We start from the raw sequence: 16777 nt of genomic DNA, 5'->3' as shown, positions 1-16777 counted from the left end.
ATTTAATTGTTTCGTAAAATGGTTTACTTTGTAGTTAGAATAACCTACCTTGTCTAAGAAACTTCAATTTTCGTGAAAACAGCGGCCACGTGGATACGGTATATTTACTACGATGCACTCACTTCAAATGACCAGCGATAACTAAAACATTTCTTGTTGAATCTTAATGGTTTCTTGTTTGCTTCACTTTAAGGTGGTAATAGGCATGTTCGTTTAGTTCTACCTTATAATACCGAACGTGGTAAGCTCTACCGCGTTTGTCTCAGTGTTCCAACCGTCTCACTGTACCTACCTCTCCCCTACATTGTGTGCAGAATAAAAAAGAAATTAGGCATACATACATAGTTGTTAAAATATTCACAATTGGGGTACGAAATTAGATCGAAAACAAAACCGAAGAATAGGTCACAATAAAGAAATAAATTTGGGAAAGATTTTTTACCCTAAGGCACATCTTTAAACATTTTTATATAGTTTATATAATAATTAAATTAACCATCAAATGATATTTATTTATATTTTCATAATTTCATATAAATATAATTTTATATAAATACAATGTTGGATTTTTGCAATTATCAGTTCGACTATTGTATTAAAGTGTGATAAAAAGAGTTATTAGTCAAACATTTTCATATTTTTTATATGGTCACAGGTGTGGCCGTTAGGTATACAAAATATACTGACCATAATTTGATATATTAATTTTTGAAATATTTCATAATTTTTTATACAGGAAACGTAAAAAATCTTACTAACGAAAAGGATAAAGTATGTAAAAAGCTTAAAAAAACCAACAAAAACTGCTGCTGAATTTTTTTTATATAATTTTTTTTATATTATCAATATTTATTTTACTTTTGTAAAAAGTATACAGTTTGCGTTTAATTTAAAATTTCGTATTAAATATTGAGTATGAAAGGTCGTGACAATATAAATTTAAATTTAACGAGAGATCAAGTGGTTAGAATAATTTCCCTCAGTGAAGACGGAAGGAGTCAGAGATATGTGGCAAATTTAGTGGGTGTAAATCAGTCGACAGTATCACGAGTGGTAGTAAGGTACCGAGAGACTGGTCTTTATGAAAGACGAGCTGTAACAGGTCGGCCAAGAACAACTATGCATGTGGACAATAGATTTTTAGTCCTTCAGGCTTTGCGTCGAAGACATGTGACTTCAAGTCAACTTCAACATGACTTAGCCAAATGTACTCGAAATGTAGTTGTGTCTTTAGAAACTGTTAGGCATATCTTAAGACAGTCTGGAATTAGGGCCAGAGTAGCTGCCACTGCCCCGAGACTTACAAGGGAACACCGTATAGCACGTCTAACATTTGCAAGAGAGCACGTAAACTGGAATATCGACGACTGGGGTAACATACTCTTTATGGATGAGTCAAGATTTTGTTTATAAACTTCGGATCGAAGAATACCAGTTTATAGACGAGATGGCGAGCGTTATTTTTAATGCAACCTAAGACCGGCAACAAACTTTGGAGGAGTATCTATTATACTCTGGGGCGGAATATCTCTTAGGGGTCAAACCGAATTGGTACAGCTATATGGAGGATCCTTAACTGCTGATAGGTTTAGATAAACGTTGGAGATGCATGTTGTTCCTTACGCCTCGTTTATTGGTAATGACTTTGTTTTAATGCATGACAATGTACGCCCACACGTCGCAAGAATCGTTACTGAGTACCTTCAAGAGGTAAATTTACAAGTTTTGAATTGGCCAGCGCACAGCCCGGACTTAAATCCAATAGAACATGTTTGGGACCATCTTTACAGAAGGGTGAGATCTGGTAATGTGACGCCAGCTAATCTTCAGGACCTGCAACGGTTGTTAACCGTAGAATGGGATAATATCGATTAATATTATCTAAGAAGATTAATTGAAAGTATGTCACAACGTTGTCTAGATGTTATAAGAGCTAGAGGAGGCAATACGTCTTATTGAATTATCATTACTTTTGATTTTTATTCAATGCTGTTTGTGCGCTTACTTCTAATTTATTAAATAAATTAAATAAAACCTTTGTTTCTTGTACATTCTGCATTTTTCTTTTAAAACTTGTTACGTACTTAAAAAACAAAAAAAAACAACAGTAAAAATCCATGTTTTAAATTATATTTAATACAAAATTTGCAGTTTCATAGGTGATGCAATACTATTATGTGTATTATGAAATTGTAAAGAGAATAGTTAAAAAAAAGGATTTTGTTGGTTAATATAAAGCTTCGCCCTAGTCTACAGTACCGCTTCTTCTTCTTTGAGTACCGTTCCCAAGTTTTAGGCGTGGGTAGCTTCCATGACGATTTGCCGATATCGTTCTCGATCTTGTACCGCTTACTGAATCCTTTTTTTATTTAAAAAATGAGCTTTTTTAAATAAGTATTTAGCATCATAAGCGCAAGATATTTTTATACTATTTTATTGTGTTTTCCTTTAAGATTAAATGAGGATAACGTATTGTACTTTACAGTAAGTCCAACATATATTTTTGTTATTATAAAAACATGACATCGATTTTTATTATTTTTATATTCGCTATTAGAAACACAAATTATCTATAAAATCAACTATATATTCCGTTTCCATGTACTCAAATAATAAATATGTAATGAGATACTTTTAATGGGAATATTCCATTAAACCGTATAAATAAGGAAATATAAGAATAAAAGCAATATTTTCACTTGTTGAAATTTCTTACAATAGATCCGAGAGGCAAAAAATCTGTATGTATGTATATTTCAACTGTTTGCGTGTTAGGGTGACCATATGTAAAAGCCATTGATGTAATGTTAATATACAATGTTAATCATGTATGCGTCACAAAAAAAGACTATTGTGTATGAAATGGCGTAAGTGTACCTGAACAGTCGAATTGTGGAGTTCTGTTAGATATAATATACAAGGTGTTTCACGCCTATCTTACACTATCTATATATCGGAAAATACCTAGTACCTACACGATATTTATGAAAATTAGTGTATGGGGATTACAAGTTATGAGGAACTTAAAGAAAATATTTTGACAAACATGTCACTTTCTGTACAACCGTACTATAATTATTTTGTGTATGTTGGCAACGTTTTGTGGCCTTTGGTAAGGCCTTTGATAAAGTGTAGCATGATCACCTAATCAGACTCCTGACAGAAAAGAATTTAGATAAACGAGACATCCGACTAATAGCAAATATGTACTACAATCAGAAAGCAGTAGCGAGAGTAGAGAATAATACCACTGAAGAAATTGAAATAAAGCGAGGTGTGAGACAAGGGTGTATACTGTCACCAACCCTGTTTAATCTCTATTCCGAAGACGTAATGAATAGAACACTCTCTGAGCAATCCGTAGGTATTAAAGTAAATGGTGTTAGATTTAACAATCTGAGATTTGCCGACGACACCGTTCTGATCGCAGAAACACTTGAAGAGCTACAGACATTGATGAATAAGATAGCAGACTGCAGCGAAGAATATGGACTATCTTTGAACTTAAAGAAAACTAAATTTATGGTAATATCGAGATCAACACAAAATGTCCAAAATTTATATTTACACAATGAAATTATCGATCGAGCAAATACAAATATTTAGGCACTTTTATAAATGAAGACAACGATAGCTCAAAAATCAAAATAAGAATAGAAAAAGCCAGATCCATATTCACTAAAATGAAGAGAGTGTTCTGTGGAAGAGATTTGAGCCTTGAAATGAAACTTCGCCTGATGAGATGTTACGTACTTTCTGTGCTGAAAAAGATTTATAATAAAAAATTAGAGGCATTTAAACTGAGGATGTATCGCAGAATCCTGAGAATATCATGGATCGAGAGAGTCACAAATGTTGAGGTCTTGAGAAGAATTAGTAAAGAAAAGGAAGTCATATTTACGATCAAAAAACCAAAACTGCAATACTTGGGACACATTACAAGAGGCGAAAGATATGAACTGCTTCGAATAATTATGCAAGGGAAAATAGCAGGAAAAAGTTCCATAGGAAGAAGACGAAACTCCTGGCTAAAGAATCTACGGGAATGGTATAGCTGTAGCAACAACGAATTGTTTCGGTCAGCAGTTTCGAAAATACGTATAGCCCTGATGATCGCCAACCTTCGGAACGAAGATGGCACTTGAAGAAGAAGAAGGCAACGTTTTCTTTTGGTTGATGACTTACTTGTCACTTGTCACCGGTTTCTGTACACTTGTACTTGTGAAACAATCAAACTTATTTCTTTTCTAATTAAGTATGTTAATAGTGGTATTATTATTAATTTGCGTAAATATTTAATTAACATTTATTTTACATAACCATCATCATCATTGGTTCCACAACCCATGGTGGGTCTTGGCCTGCTCAAGGATAAGTCTCTCCTTCTCACTCCATCTATTCTTTGGTTATAAATATGTTTTGGCGGCTCCGTCTCATTCATTTTTTTTGCATAACTACTTTTTGTCATTATTTTGTATCATCATCATCAGCAATCTGTCTTTTCACCCCGGCGTGGGTCCTAGCCTAATCAAGAATTTCTCTCCAGTCGTCAGTATCCATCGCCTTCCTCCGCCAAGCACGTATTTCCATATTTCTAATGTCTTCATCGATGTTATCAAGCAACCTTATTCTGGGTCTTCCTCTTCTTTTATGACCAATGGGTGTATCAAAAAGCGTTTTTCTAGTTGGGTCATTTTGTTCCATCCGCATTACATGCTTATACACCTCAGACGTCCTATCTTAATATGTTTTACGATATCTGGTTCCTGGTATATTCTATAAAGTTCGAAGTTGTATCGTCTTATCCACACTCCATTGTCATTCACTGCTCCATCGATTCTAATACTTTTCTTTCGAAACATCCTGACATGTTTTCATTACTTTTTGTTAGAGTTCAGATCGCTGAACCATATGTTAGGACTGGGCTTATTATTGTTTTGTAGAGTTTTATTTCTGTACTTTTGATATTGAGGAGTTAAGGAGAAGATTAAGCCAAAAGTAGCGTCTGTTGGCCGTGCAAATTCTACGGTTTATCTCTGCGGTAGTATTATTGTCAGTGTTAAGGAGCTCTACCAGGTATACAAATTCGTTCACTGCTTCGATGACGTCGTTTTCTATAACAAATGGTCGTAGGATTTGTGGTTGCGTGCTTATTTTCATATAATTCGTTTTATTGGTGTTTATTATTGAACCCATTTTTGTAGCTGATTCTTTTAATGCCTCTCGTACAGCGTTTTCCGTTCTCCCAACAATATTGATATCACCGTCATAGGCAAGGATGTACACTGATTTATTATATATTGAACCAGTGGTTGTGATTTGTGACATACGTATACTTTTTCCAGAGCCTGATTGAACAGTATACAGGAGAGAGGGTCTCCCTGGCTGAGCCCTTGTTTTTATTTAAGTTCAGACAGTTCCCCCTGAATTTGTACCCTACATTCAACTTTTTCAAGAGTTAGTTTTGTTAAATTTATCAACTGATTTGGTATTCCTAGCTCTTTCATTACTTTGAACATTTCCCTTCTATTCACATAATTAGGCTGCTTTGTAATCTATAAATATGTGATGAATATCAATGCCATATTCCAGTGTTTTTCCTAAAATTTATTTCAGGCTTGCAATCTGATGAATTGTCGATTTACCAACTCTGAAACCACTATCCGTTCTGCATATCTGTTGCATATCTAGATGCGTAGTTCCTCTGTAATTAGAGCATTCAAAGATATCTCCTCTTTTGTGTATTGTGCAAAGTATTCCAATATTCCAATTATTGGGGATAGATTTCTGTGTCCATATTTCTTTTATAAGCTGCTGTAATGCCATTATGATATCGTGGCCACCTTTTTTATATAGTTCAGCTGGGAGATTATCAAGATTCTGGCTAGTTTTTTACCTGCATCTTCAACTTCAAGAATCGTTGGTAGTTCCTCTTCCCTCTCGTCTGTTCCCCTTATCTCATTTATTTTGTCTTCTTGGTTTTCTTCTTCTTCCTCTATATTAAGTGCCTGGTTAAAGTATTCCACCCATTTATTTAATACATTTTTCCTTGTTTTTAATAGGTCAACATTCTGACTTCTGCATTGTTTTGTGGTTGACATTAAATTCTTTTCTGTTGATGTTAACTTTCTTATAGAATGCTCTGAATTCTTTTTCTCTGTTAAGGTTTTCTATATATTTAAGTTCCTCATTTAAGTGGTTTCGTTTTTTCTTTTGTATATCCTCTTTTCTTCTCTTCTCTTTGTCGGGTAATTCTCTACAGTTATTCTAGTTTGTCGGGTAAGCATCTTTGTGTAAGCTTAATTTTTTCTTTTGTTGCATGATTGTATTTATCGTCGAACCAATAATTTTTACGGGAACAAATTTCTGTTCCTATTCCATCTTTCGTTGCTGCTTCAATGTCTTCCTTTATTCTGATCCAGTAGGAGTCTATATCTGTCTGGCCTTCTTCATTTACATTTTGATTCCTTAGCCTGTTGGTAATATTTTTCGAGTATCGTTCTGCAATTGTCGCATCTCTCTTTTGCACATTTTATTTTTTTTGTCAACCATTTTATTTTCTTTATTGCTGTTTGAAATTTTAGCACTCAATGTTAAGATCACACATAGATTATTCCTATTTTTCGGAAATTTCTCTCAGCGACAATATTTTGAAATTTAGTCTATTATATAGATATTTTTTATATACATAGTATAGTGTATAGTATAGTATTTATTAGTTTAGTTTAGTCACAGTATTAATTTTATTTGTTTAGTGCACTTTATTAATACATTTCTCTGTGGTTTGTTTCGGATTTCGGATATAAAGTGTTCTCGTGGATTTCGTTTGGCCAAAAATAATTTTAGACAGACATGAATCCAATTAATGACTTCTTGTATTTATGCCGTCTCCATTAACGGAGGTTGGCGACCACCTTTCTAAAAGTTTCTCTGTCTTTTGCAACGTGGAATAATTCGTCTACAGTCATGTTTGTCCAGTCTTGAATATTTCGCAGCCATGATTTCCACTTTCTACCTATTCCCTTTTTGCCATCGACTCTACCCTGCATGATGACCTGCAGAAGACTATATTAAATGGTGGCTAAATTAATGACTTGGTGTGTAATATATTAGAGACTCCGTTTAGGCATTGGAAAAATGAAGATAAAAGGGATGTTCTTTTACATGGTCGACCAACCAGTATTTTAAATATCTGCGTCTGATCCAGAGTGGTCGGCTGCAATCAACATCTGACTCGGAGTGGGCGGCTGAATCGAAACTCACCAACCCGTTTAAGCAGGCGTGGTGTTTTAATCGCCAAAAAACCCTCAATGAAATGTCAAGGTTCAGAACTAAAATACCCAGGCAAGCAGAACGAATCGTATCTAGTATAAGTGCCCCAAAAAACTGTTTTCAAGTTATTAGGGCCCTTAACTCTATACATTTTTTTTAACAAGTTTTTAATGAGTTTTGGGCGCGACGTAGGTACCAAAACTCCTTTTGGTCCGGCAAGCTTTCCTCATCTTCACCACTTTTTTAGGCCACGAGCCACCGCTGATTTCTTCCGATTTTAATTGCTCTTTTGGCTTTCAATTGCACTATCAAAGCTTTCTGGAGTAGATCTGCCACTGCTTTTTCAAGGGATTCATTATTGTTACAAGACTATATTATTTTCTTTATAATATTTATCGATAATTTCTAGTCTGCTTTTCACACGTACTATCTTTTTTTGGATTTTCTCTTTTTCTTTTTAATTTGTTCATTCTTGTATTTCTCGTTTGTAATCCTGAAGTTCTGTGAAACACTAGAACAGTGTATATATACATATTAATAATATATTGTACTAGCCAAATCAATATTATCTACATGTCTTGACCATTACTTGGTCAACTTATAAACTAAACAGTTTCTCAACTACATTGTTTAAAGTGAAGGGTGAGTCTGAAAAGGTTGTAGTGGTTACACGTCCTGGTTTTGACAAAGTTTCACCGAAGAAGGCTTAACATTTAACATTATAATAATCAACATGTTTCAGTGTGAGTTATAGTTAGAAAAATCAGTACTTTACTTGGGAAAGTTGCCATAACAAAGCAACGTAAATGGCAAGTTAATTAATTAATAGTTTATAGAAAGTTTGCTACAAATATCACAGGAGTAACATATCAGGACACAAAAAGAAGTTAATATATTATAAACTAAGATGAACAAGACTTTGTCTAACCAACCCACACAAATATAAAATAACAATGCGTAAATATTTTTTGCTATTTTCGTATTTTGAATTCTATTTAAAAACCTATTAAAACTTTTGCAACATTCAAAACTTTGAAAAACAAAAAAATTTATGACATTTTAATTAAAAACTTTAGTAAGCATTACTTCATGTTTAAATACATTTCATCGGCGTTTATTTTCATTTGTCGTTTTCTTCGGAAAGGTTGTGAAAAATAGGTGTTATTAAAAGTTTTATGTAATGGATTTCGAATAAAATGGCGCTGAAAAATGTCAACGTGATAGCGAATAGAGTTATTGCAACTGTCACGAATTGTGATGAGTTTCATTTGCAAAAGGTCGTTTAGGAGAAAATTAAATACAAAAAGCAATACTAGAATATTTTGATTATACACACCTACACGATTGTTTAACATTTCAGTGTGATCAGCAAATATAACTTACTGCTGGTAAGAGTACCGCTGGTATATAATGTTGTGAGAGTGGTAGTTGAGGAGCTTGAACGTTTAAAGGCTTTGGACTGCATTTCTCACGACATTTTGCTCCACAAATTAAATTACCATGGAATCAGAGGTATCCTTCTTATGCTGATAATTTCTTACCTATGTGGCAGACACCAGGCGGTAGTGTCTAAAGGTTATCTCTCCGATTTTCGATCCGTAAAACATGGAGTCCTACAAGGTTCCGTCTTGGGACCTCTTTTGTTTATTATTTATATCAATGATTTATCTAAATTCATACCTGCGTACAAATTCGTACAATTCGCAGATGATACAACATACGTTATATCAGGAAAAAATAATGATCATTTAAACATGTCTTACGAGAAACTTTCTACTAAATCTGACACATGGTTTGCTGCAAACAAACTAAAACCTAACTTACATAATGATCGAGATAACAAAGAGACTGTTAAACTATTGAAAATAACCATAGATAATCGACTTAACTAGGCGGCTCATATCTCACAACTCAAGGAAAAGCTATTACGTTCATTATTTGTTATTCGCCAACTAGCAAGGGTTTTCAACTTTGAAACATTCAAAATGACATATTTTCTTTATTTGACTCACACCTAAACTATAACTAAATTACTACAAACTCCTTAAAGTTGGCGATTAACACAGCAAGATGATTATCCCTGTGCATTCTCTCTGACATTATTTGACAACGGGGCCTTTTTTTCTAACAATTCTTTCAGTTCTTTCCGTTCAAGTTTTTCTGTTTTAACCATCATAATTAATGGAAAAATATTCTGTTTTTCTCGCATTATATCTCCAATAAAAGCTATTTTCCTGGATTTGACACTATTAATCAGCTGACGAGTAGCTTCTGCTATGTTAAGAACTGCTTCATTTGTCAGCTTCGACGTTCACGGTTGGATAAATTTCTGTAAGAAATATATCCAAGTGTTGCTACGACACAGGCATTATTTTAAGTAGGCAGTATAAAATTGTATCCCAGCTTAGCTGGTCGCTATTTGGTTAGAAGTTTAACTCTCGCATATTAGTTAGTGTTAGTTTCGTATTCGATCAAATTCGACGCATTTCTGGTTTAAGAGTTTAGACTATCGCGTATTGAGTATACCTATTGTTAATTGTTATTGTTACATAGCTTATAGTTAAAAGCTGAACGCGTATTCTTAATCAAGTATATTAATATTGAAGAAAACATCCTTAGTTGAAGTGATAATTATTAGTTTCAATAAAAGAACTTGCGCTTTGGCTATATATTAACTTATTTGTAGTAACATTCAATTATTAAACTACGTACTGTATAAACTGCTTGTGTTCTTATTTCCCACGCCAGTGGGTGGTCCTTCAAGTTGGAAGTAAGTACGCTCTAAATGGTAGCAAGATCGCCATCCTAATTTGTTGAACAAATGTCTGTTTAATTCTACCAATGGTATTTTTAGTGTTACAACCACATTTTAAAAGCCTCTAAGCGGTTATAAGTAGATATTTTTAAGGTCCATGATTTAACAGCACATAAGAAAACTGACCATATTTAACATTTAATCATGCGTTTCCGAAGTTAAAATTTCAATTTATCGTTATAAAAGAATGACCACACTTTTAAAAAAGTTGCACTAGCCATCTCAATTCTACATTTTATCTCTTTATCTGAATTTAATTGTTCGGTAATATAACAACCTTAATACTTGAAATTGGATTCTCTTTGTATTGATTGTCTATCTATTTGTAATTGTATATTTTTGATAAGACAAGCGACTAAATACCATGTATTTTGTTTTAGGGTAATTCATTTTTAATCCCATCTCCCGTCCCACTGTGTTAATGGACTTTAAAAGACATCAAAAACAAATTTAAGTCATCGCTCAATATAACTGTGTCATCTGCTTATCTGATGTTATTTATCAGTTTTGCATTAATTTTTACACCATATTCCAAGTTGTTTAAAGCAGGTCTAAAGATTCTATGGCTATATAGCAGCTATATTTCTACCAAGAAACACTTGATATAGATATTGAACAAACTCAATTTGGATTCCGTAATGGCGTAGGTACCCGTGAAGCTCTATTTGCATTCAACGTACTAATCCAGAGATGCTTAGATGTGAACCAAGATAGAGTATCTGTTTCATAGACTACAACAAAGCTTTCGACAAAGTCCGCCACAAAGAGCTAATGGACATCCTCAAAGTAAAACAACTACAACACAATGACCTTCAAATTATAACAAATCTATATTATAAACAGCAGGCATATGTACGCATTAATGAACACACATCAGAAGAGTTCGAAGTTAAAAGAGGAGTGCGACAGGGGTGTGTATTGTCACCACTACTATTCAATGCATACTTTGAAGAAATTATGAAAAGAGCTCTTGAGGGAGAAACAGCCGGAATCAAGGTCAATGGAACACCAATTAACAACATTAGGTATGCGGACGATACTATCATAATAACAGACAACCTCCAAGACTTCCAAAAGCTAATGAACAAGATAGTTGAGTATGGAGAAGAATATGGATTATCAATAAACACCAAGAAAACCAAATTTATGAGGATATCAAAAACCCAAAATAATGGTGAAAGCCTGACAATTAACGGTAGTGCTTTAGAACAAGTTGAAAACTACCACTATCTTGGCACAATAATTAATCACACAAACGATTACTCCAAAGAAATCAAAGTTCGAATAGAGAAAGCACGTACAAACTTCAATAAAATGAGAAAGGTACTTTGTGCAAGAGAACTAAAATTGGACTTAAGAGTTAGGCTGGCAAGGTGTTATATTTTCTCGACTCTGCTTTATGGGATAGAAGCATGGACACTTAACGCGTCGACTGCTAAAAAGTTGGAAGCATTTGAAATGTGGGTGTATAGAAGAATCCTGAAGATATCATGGACCGAGCATGTAACAAACAACGAAGTCATGAAAAGAATCAACAAAAGAATGGAAGTATCGGAAACCATCAAGACACGAAAGCTGCAATACCTGGCGCATGTTATGCGTAATGAGAGATACAACCTACTTCAATTGATTATACAAGGGAAAATCCAGGGCAAGAGAAGTGTAGGAAGAAGAAGAATCTCATGGTTGCGTAACTTGAGGGAATGGTACGGATGCACATCAATTGAACTATTCAGAGCAGCAGCATCTAAGATCAGAATAGCCATGATGATTGCCAACCTCCGTCGCGGAGATGGCACGTGAAGAATAAGAAAGATTCTATCTGAATACAAATTAAACAACACTGAGGACAGCACACAACCCTGTCTGGCTTCCTATAGAATCCTACTTTCCTTTGTCAACTTCTCATTAATACGAATATGCAATGTTTGACGCAAATATAGTTTTTCAATGATCCTGACGTCATGGCTATCAACTGCGTTATATATCTTAATATTTTAATACCGGCAAACCGCATATTCACGTTAATCTCGACATTTCTGTAGTACCAATACAAAATAATATCTGGCTGGTTTTAAGTGGCTACTTTACTACACTACGAACAGTCAGTGTTTATGAGCAATGAAGAAAAGCAAAAGAGTTAGTTCATAAAAAAATTAAGCCATGAATGTTAGTTGAAACTCAATCACTTACTCAGAAGGCAGGACAAATACTCTACAGCTCAAACAAGGCAACAGAGTTAATAGCACACAGTGTAATTTATCCTATAAAAGTAGTAACAATCACAATAATACTTAATCCCTTTTCGATTTGTGTTTTACGTAGGTTTGTTTGTATTTAGAAATATTTAAAAAATAGTATTATATACATGCTGGATAATTTTAAATGTATTAATTCAAATAAACTAAAAAGATTTATACCACTTCGGTGGAGTCTGTTAACTATGCTCGCGAAGCAGAATATACTCCGCAGAGGATGTTCCTTTGAACGGGATGCACTCCAGTTGTGCGGATTATCCTCTAGAGATGGTAGGGGGTGCGATAAATTCATTAAGATCTGTTAGATCTGTAAATAGACTCGCTGCAGCTATTGTGGAGTATCGGTGTTGACACTGTGGTTGTTTTGTAGTCACTTTTATTGAGATGAATACACAGGTCTGACTAATTTAGAAAGAAATCGAATGGTAATAAAATTTGTTAAGTTTGTTTGATTACTTTTATATCGTTCGTTAAAAACAGCTATTCAAATATTAGTATTTTCTCGTAATATCTCTTCTTCTTCTTCATTATCATATCTTAGATATATGACCCATTTGCTGAGTAATATTTAGTCTTATTTGTAATTCCTAAAAATAACTGTCTTTTTATCTTTTTGGTAGCTTTTCTGAGCACCTCTGACGTGTCTCGACAAAAAAAACAAATTCTATTTTAATGCAATAAAAACAAGAACTTGTTTGTCTAAATATAATTACTGTTTGCTGATAAACAAACAATCTAGTTCTAGGTAATCCTAGTTGATTTTAACCAAAAATAAAAACACAATAGTCAGATTGATCACAATTTAATAGATTCAAGGCATGGAACAGACGTAATAAACTGGAGAAGTCATAGAGGCGCAAACATAGACTCAAATCATTGCCTAGTGATATCAATATTGAGGGCAAAAAAAGGATGAAAAACAAAATAACTTGTATTAAAGGTACAGAAGTTCAGAATGTCGGAGTAAATAACAAACAAGTTCTCCACTTTACACGAATTTTATTGCGAACCAACTCGTTCACACGTATGCAACAGGTGCCTAGACAAAAACAATAAAGTCTATTTTAATGCAATAAAAACAGGAACTTGTTTGTCTAAATATAATTACTGCTTGCTGATAAACAAAGCATCTAGTTCTACCTATTCTTAGTTGATTTTAATCAAAAATAAAAACACAATAACTTGTATTACAGTTACAGAAGTCCAGAATGTCGAAGTAAATAACAAACAAGTTCTTCACTTCACACGAATTTTATTGTAAACCAACTCGTTCACACGTATGCAACAGGTGCCTAGACAAAAACAATAAAGTCTATTTTGATGCAATATAAACAAGAACCTGGTCGTCTAAATATAATTACTATTTGCTCATAAACAAAAAATCTAGTTCTAACTATTCCTAGTTGATTTTAACCAAAAATAAAACACAATTTATTATAGTTAAAGAATTCCAAAAGGTTGAAGTAAATAACAAACAAGTTCTCCAATTTACAAGAACTGTGTGTGTGCGTGTAGGTGAGTATGTGTGTGTGTATCTATGTGTATGAAGAGAAGAGAAAGATGGCTGCAGAAAAAGAAGCTTTCTGTCCATATTTTAAACATTTTTTAAATTTGAATCTTGTATCTATTCGTTTTTAAATCTAATCAAAATATCGAGTATAGATTTGTCTCAGATTGCTGATGTGAACGGGTAGATTAATGATAACGTTAATTGTCTTGATATAAGACGCGGGTGTGATCAATAATATATGATTTAGAGATTCGAAAAACACAATATTTAAATATCCGATAGAGCCATTATCAAATAAACAAAAGAGATGGACCAACTAAAGAAAGTTGTCTAAAATATAAAGAAGAATTTTTATGAAATGAAAAAGACAGAAAAGATTTGATTTCACGTTCAAAGCGTCTATGTATCTATTGATACGTATTTCGACTTAATAAGTCTCATCAGAATAGTTATTCATAGCCGTTCTTAACGTGAAAAATAATCTTCTCTGTCTTATAAGGAAGCAACAATAACATGGCTTCGTTATGGACGCAATAGCGACATCTGATAGAAAAATCGGTAAGATAGTTTCGAAACAAATTCAGATTTCTGCTTTAATCTGGAGCCTTCTAAAAATTGCAAGGCATGGCCAGACGATGATAAAGATGTTAATAGAGACATGGGGAATCTAAAATTTGTATTCCACGACATGTCTATTCATCTAAGCAGAAATCCTTAACGAATTTGTTTCTCGTACTCATACAGAGTAAATCCGAATAAAATGAAAAACTATCGAAAACTATTCGAAACTATCTTACCGAAGAATTTTTATATATAAAGGGTGATTCATTTAGAGGTACTTTTTTGTTGGGGATTTGATTGGAGATCGTGCATAAATACTGTCAAACTGACATTTCGCTTTTTTTTCAGTATTGTTTGACATTTTATGATGGAAAGACTTAGACCGGCACATCGTCTAGAAGTTATTAAGTTGTATTTTGAAAATGGGAGTTGTGTGAGAAATGTGTTTCGTCCGCTTAGAGCAATTTATGGTCCACATAATCGGCCTACCGAACGTACAATTCGCTTTACGATTAGTAAGTTTGAAACCCAGTTTTCATTATTGGATAACACGCAACCAAATAGACCACATTCAGCACGTACTGAAGAAAATATAGCGGCGGTAACGGATAGTGTACTCGAAAATAATGAAGAATCAGTTCGTCTCTTTCTCAACGGCTTGGCTTGTCATATGCAACAACTTGGCGTATTTTACGTAAGGATCTTGGTTTAAAAGCATACAAAATTCAATTAGTGCAAGAGCTGAAGCCGATCGATCTTCCGAGTCGTCACCGTTTCAGTCGATAGGCTCTTGATAAGCTTTAAGAAGATCCACTGTTTTCGACAAACATTATGTTTTCAGATTAGGTCCATTTTTGGCTTAATGGGTACATTAATAAACAAAATGCTCGTATTTGAGGTGATGGACAACCCAAAAAGGTTCAAGAGTTGCCATTACACCCTGAAAAAACAACTGTTTGGTGTGGTTTATGGGCTGGTGGAATCGTTAGTCCCTATTTCTTTAAAACAGAGGCCGGCCAGAATGTTACTGTAAATGGAAACCGTTATCGTGCCATGATAACGGACTATTTGGTACCTGAAATTGTAGCTCGTGGTCTCGGCGACATTTGGTTCCAACAAGATGGCGCCACTTGCCTTACAGACCGTGAAAGGCTTTACTGCGAGAACGATTCGGTGAACAAATTATTTTACGCTTTGGACCAGTGGATTGGCCGCCTAGATCCTGTGACATCTCACCTCTAGACTCTTTCTTTTGGGGCTACCTAAAGTCCAAAGTCTACATGAATAAACCAGATACGATTGAGGCATTGGAGGCCAATATTACTCGAGGCATTGGTGAAACACCAATCGAAATGCTGGAACGAGTCATCGAGAATTGGAACTTCCGAATGAACCAACTTAATCGTAGTCATGGCCAACATTTAAAAGAAATTATTTTTAAAAAGTAATTGTAAAGAATGGTTCTTTTGTATGATAATAAATATTTTTAAATAAAATTTATTTTTTTCATTGTTTTTTCTTGTTGAAAAAAAGTACCTCTAAATGAATCACCCTTATATTCGTATTTTATAATTTGTATAAATATTTGTATATATGTTGATTCGTTTAACTAAGTAGAATCCTAATATTGTGATAAAGTAGATTTGATTGTGATTTTTCATTATAATAACAACTTTCCATTTATATCTAGAAGCTATTTATTCAGGTAAGTAAATATATTAGAAATAACTACTAAAACTTTAGATCCCTAATTTGAGAAAATTATGATAATTTATCTCATAAGTTGTACCCAAAATATCTGTTCACTCAAACAAGTAAAACATGATATCTAAACCTTGTTTCACAATCTATATAATAATATAACATATACAATTCCTTCCCTAATTATTGTACATCAAAAGTCATGAGAAACTGTTTTTAGAGGATTGGAGTAAAAAGTACTGTTGTTAAAGTTAGGCCACACGTAGTACTGAAAGTTTAAACATAGTGGGACCGTGATTTCTAATTGTAACTGTACATTTCTGTTATTTAAACAAGGAAAGACAAACAATTTATGATAATTTCTAAAAATAAAACTACACTGAACGACAAAAAAAGTGACCATCCTATAAATTTCCGAAAATAAAAATTCATTGAAAGTTTTATGCACTGTTTGATATTGCGTCTCAATTTAAATAGTTATTGCGATCATGTATGCTTGTTTTTGACAGTTTTGGCGGTTATGTTGTTGTTTTCTGTAGTCGCTATTTATCTTCCTAAATAAAAAACATTTAATTAAACAGTAATTCAGCTTTTCAAACGTGGATTTCGAGTAAGAGAATAATTAAGATATGATTTTATCTACAGTAGATGTTGCTCGAA

The 16777-nt window shown here is 33.6% G+C and overlaps 2 protein-coding genes across 2 annotated transcripts in view; one reads left to right on the top strand and one right to left on the bottom strand.

The window, feature by feature from the left end:
* sNPF (short neuropeptide F precursor) overlaps nt 1-16777 on the bottom strand; it is a 185734-nt gene that overhangs the window by 151894 nt on the left and 17063 nt on the right. The window lies entirely within an intron of this gene.
* On the top strand, nt 916-15658 carry LOC140438059 (uncharacterized). Its single transcript, XM_072527770.1, has 2 exons — nt 916-1372; nt 15315-15658. The coding sequence occupies exons 1-2, from the start codon at nt 916-918 to the stop codon at nt 15656-15658; spliced, it is 801 nt and encodes a 266-aa protein (XP_072383871.1).

This window comes from Diabrotica undecimpunctata, chromosome 4, assembly GCF_040954645.1.
Source record: "Diabrotica undecimpunctata isolate CICGRU chromosome 4, icDiaUnde3, whole genome shotgun sequence".
NCBI classification, from domain to species: domain Eukaryota; kingdom Metazoa; phylum Arthropoda; class Insecta; order Coleoptera; family Chrysomelidae; genus Diabrotica; species Diabrotica undecimpunctata.
This window is presented reverse-complemented; position numbering and strand designations above follow the sequence as displayed.

Coding starts and splice junctions, on each gene's coding strand:
- LOC140438059 (XM_072527770.1), top strand. CDS start 916: ATGAAAGGTCGTGACAATATAAATTTAAATTTAACGAGAGATCAAGTG. Junction 1,373..15,314: donor CTGGAATATCGACGACTGGG/GTAACATACTCT, acceptor CTCGTATTTGAG/GTGATGGACAACCCAAAAAG.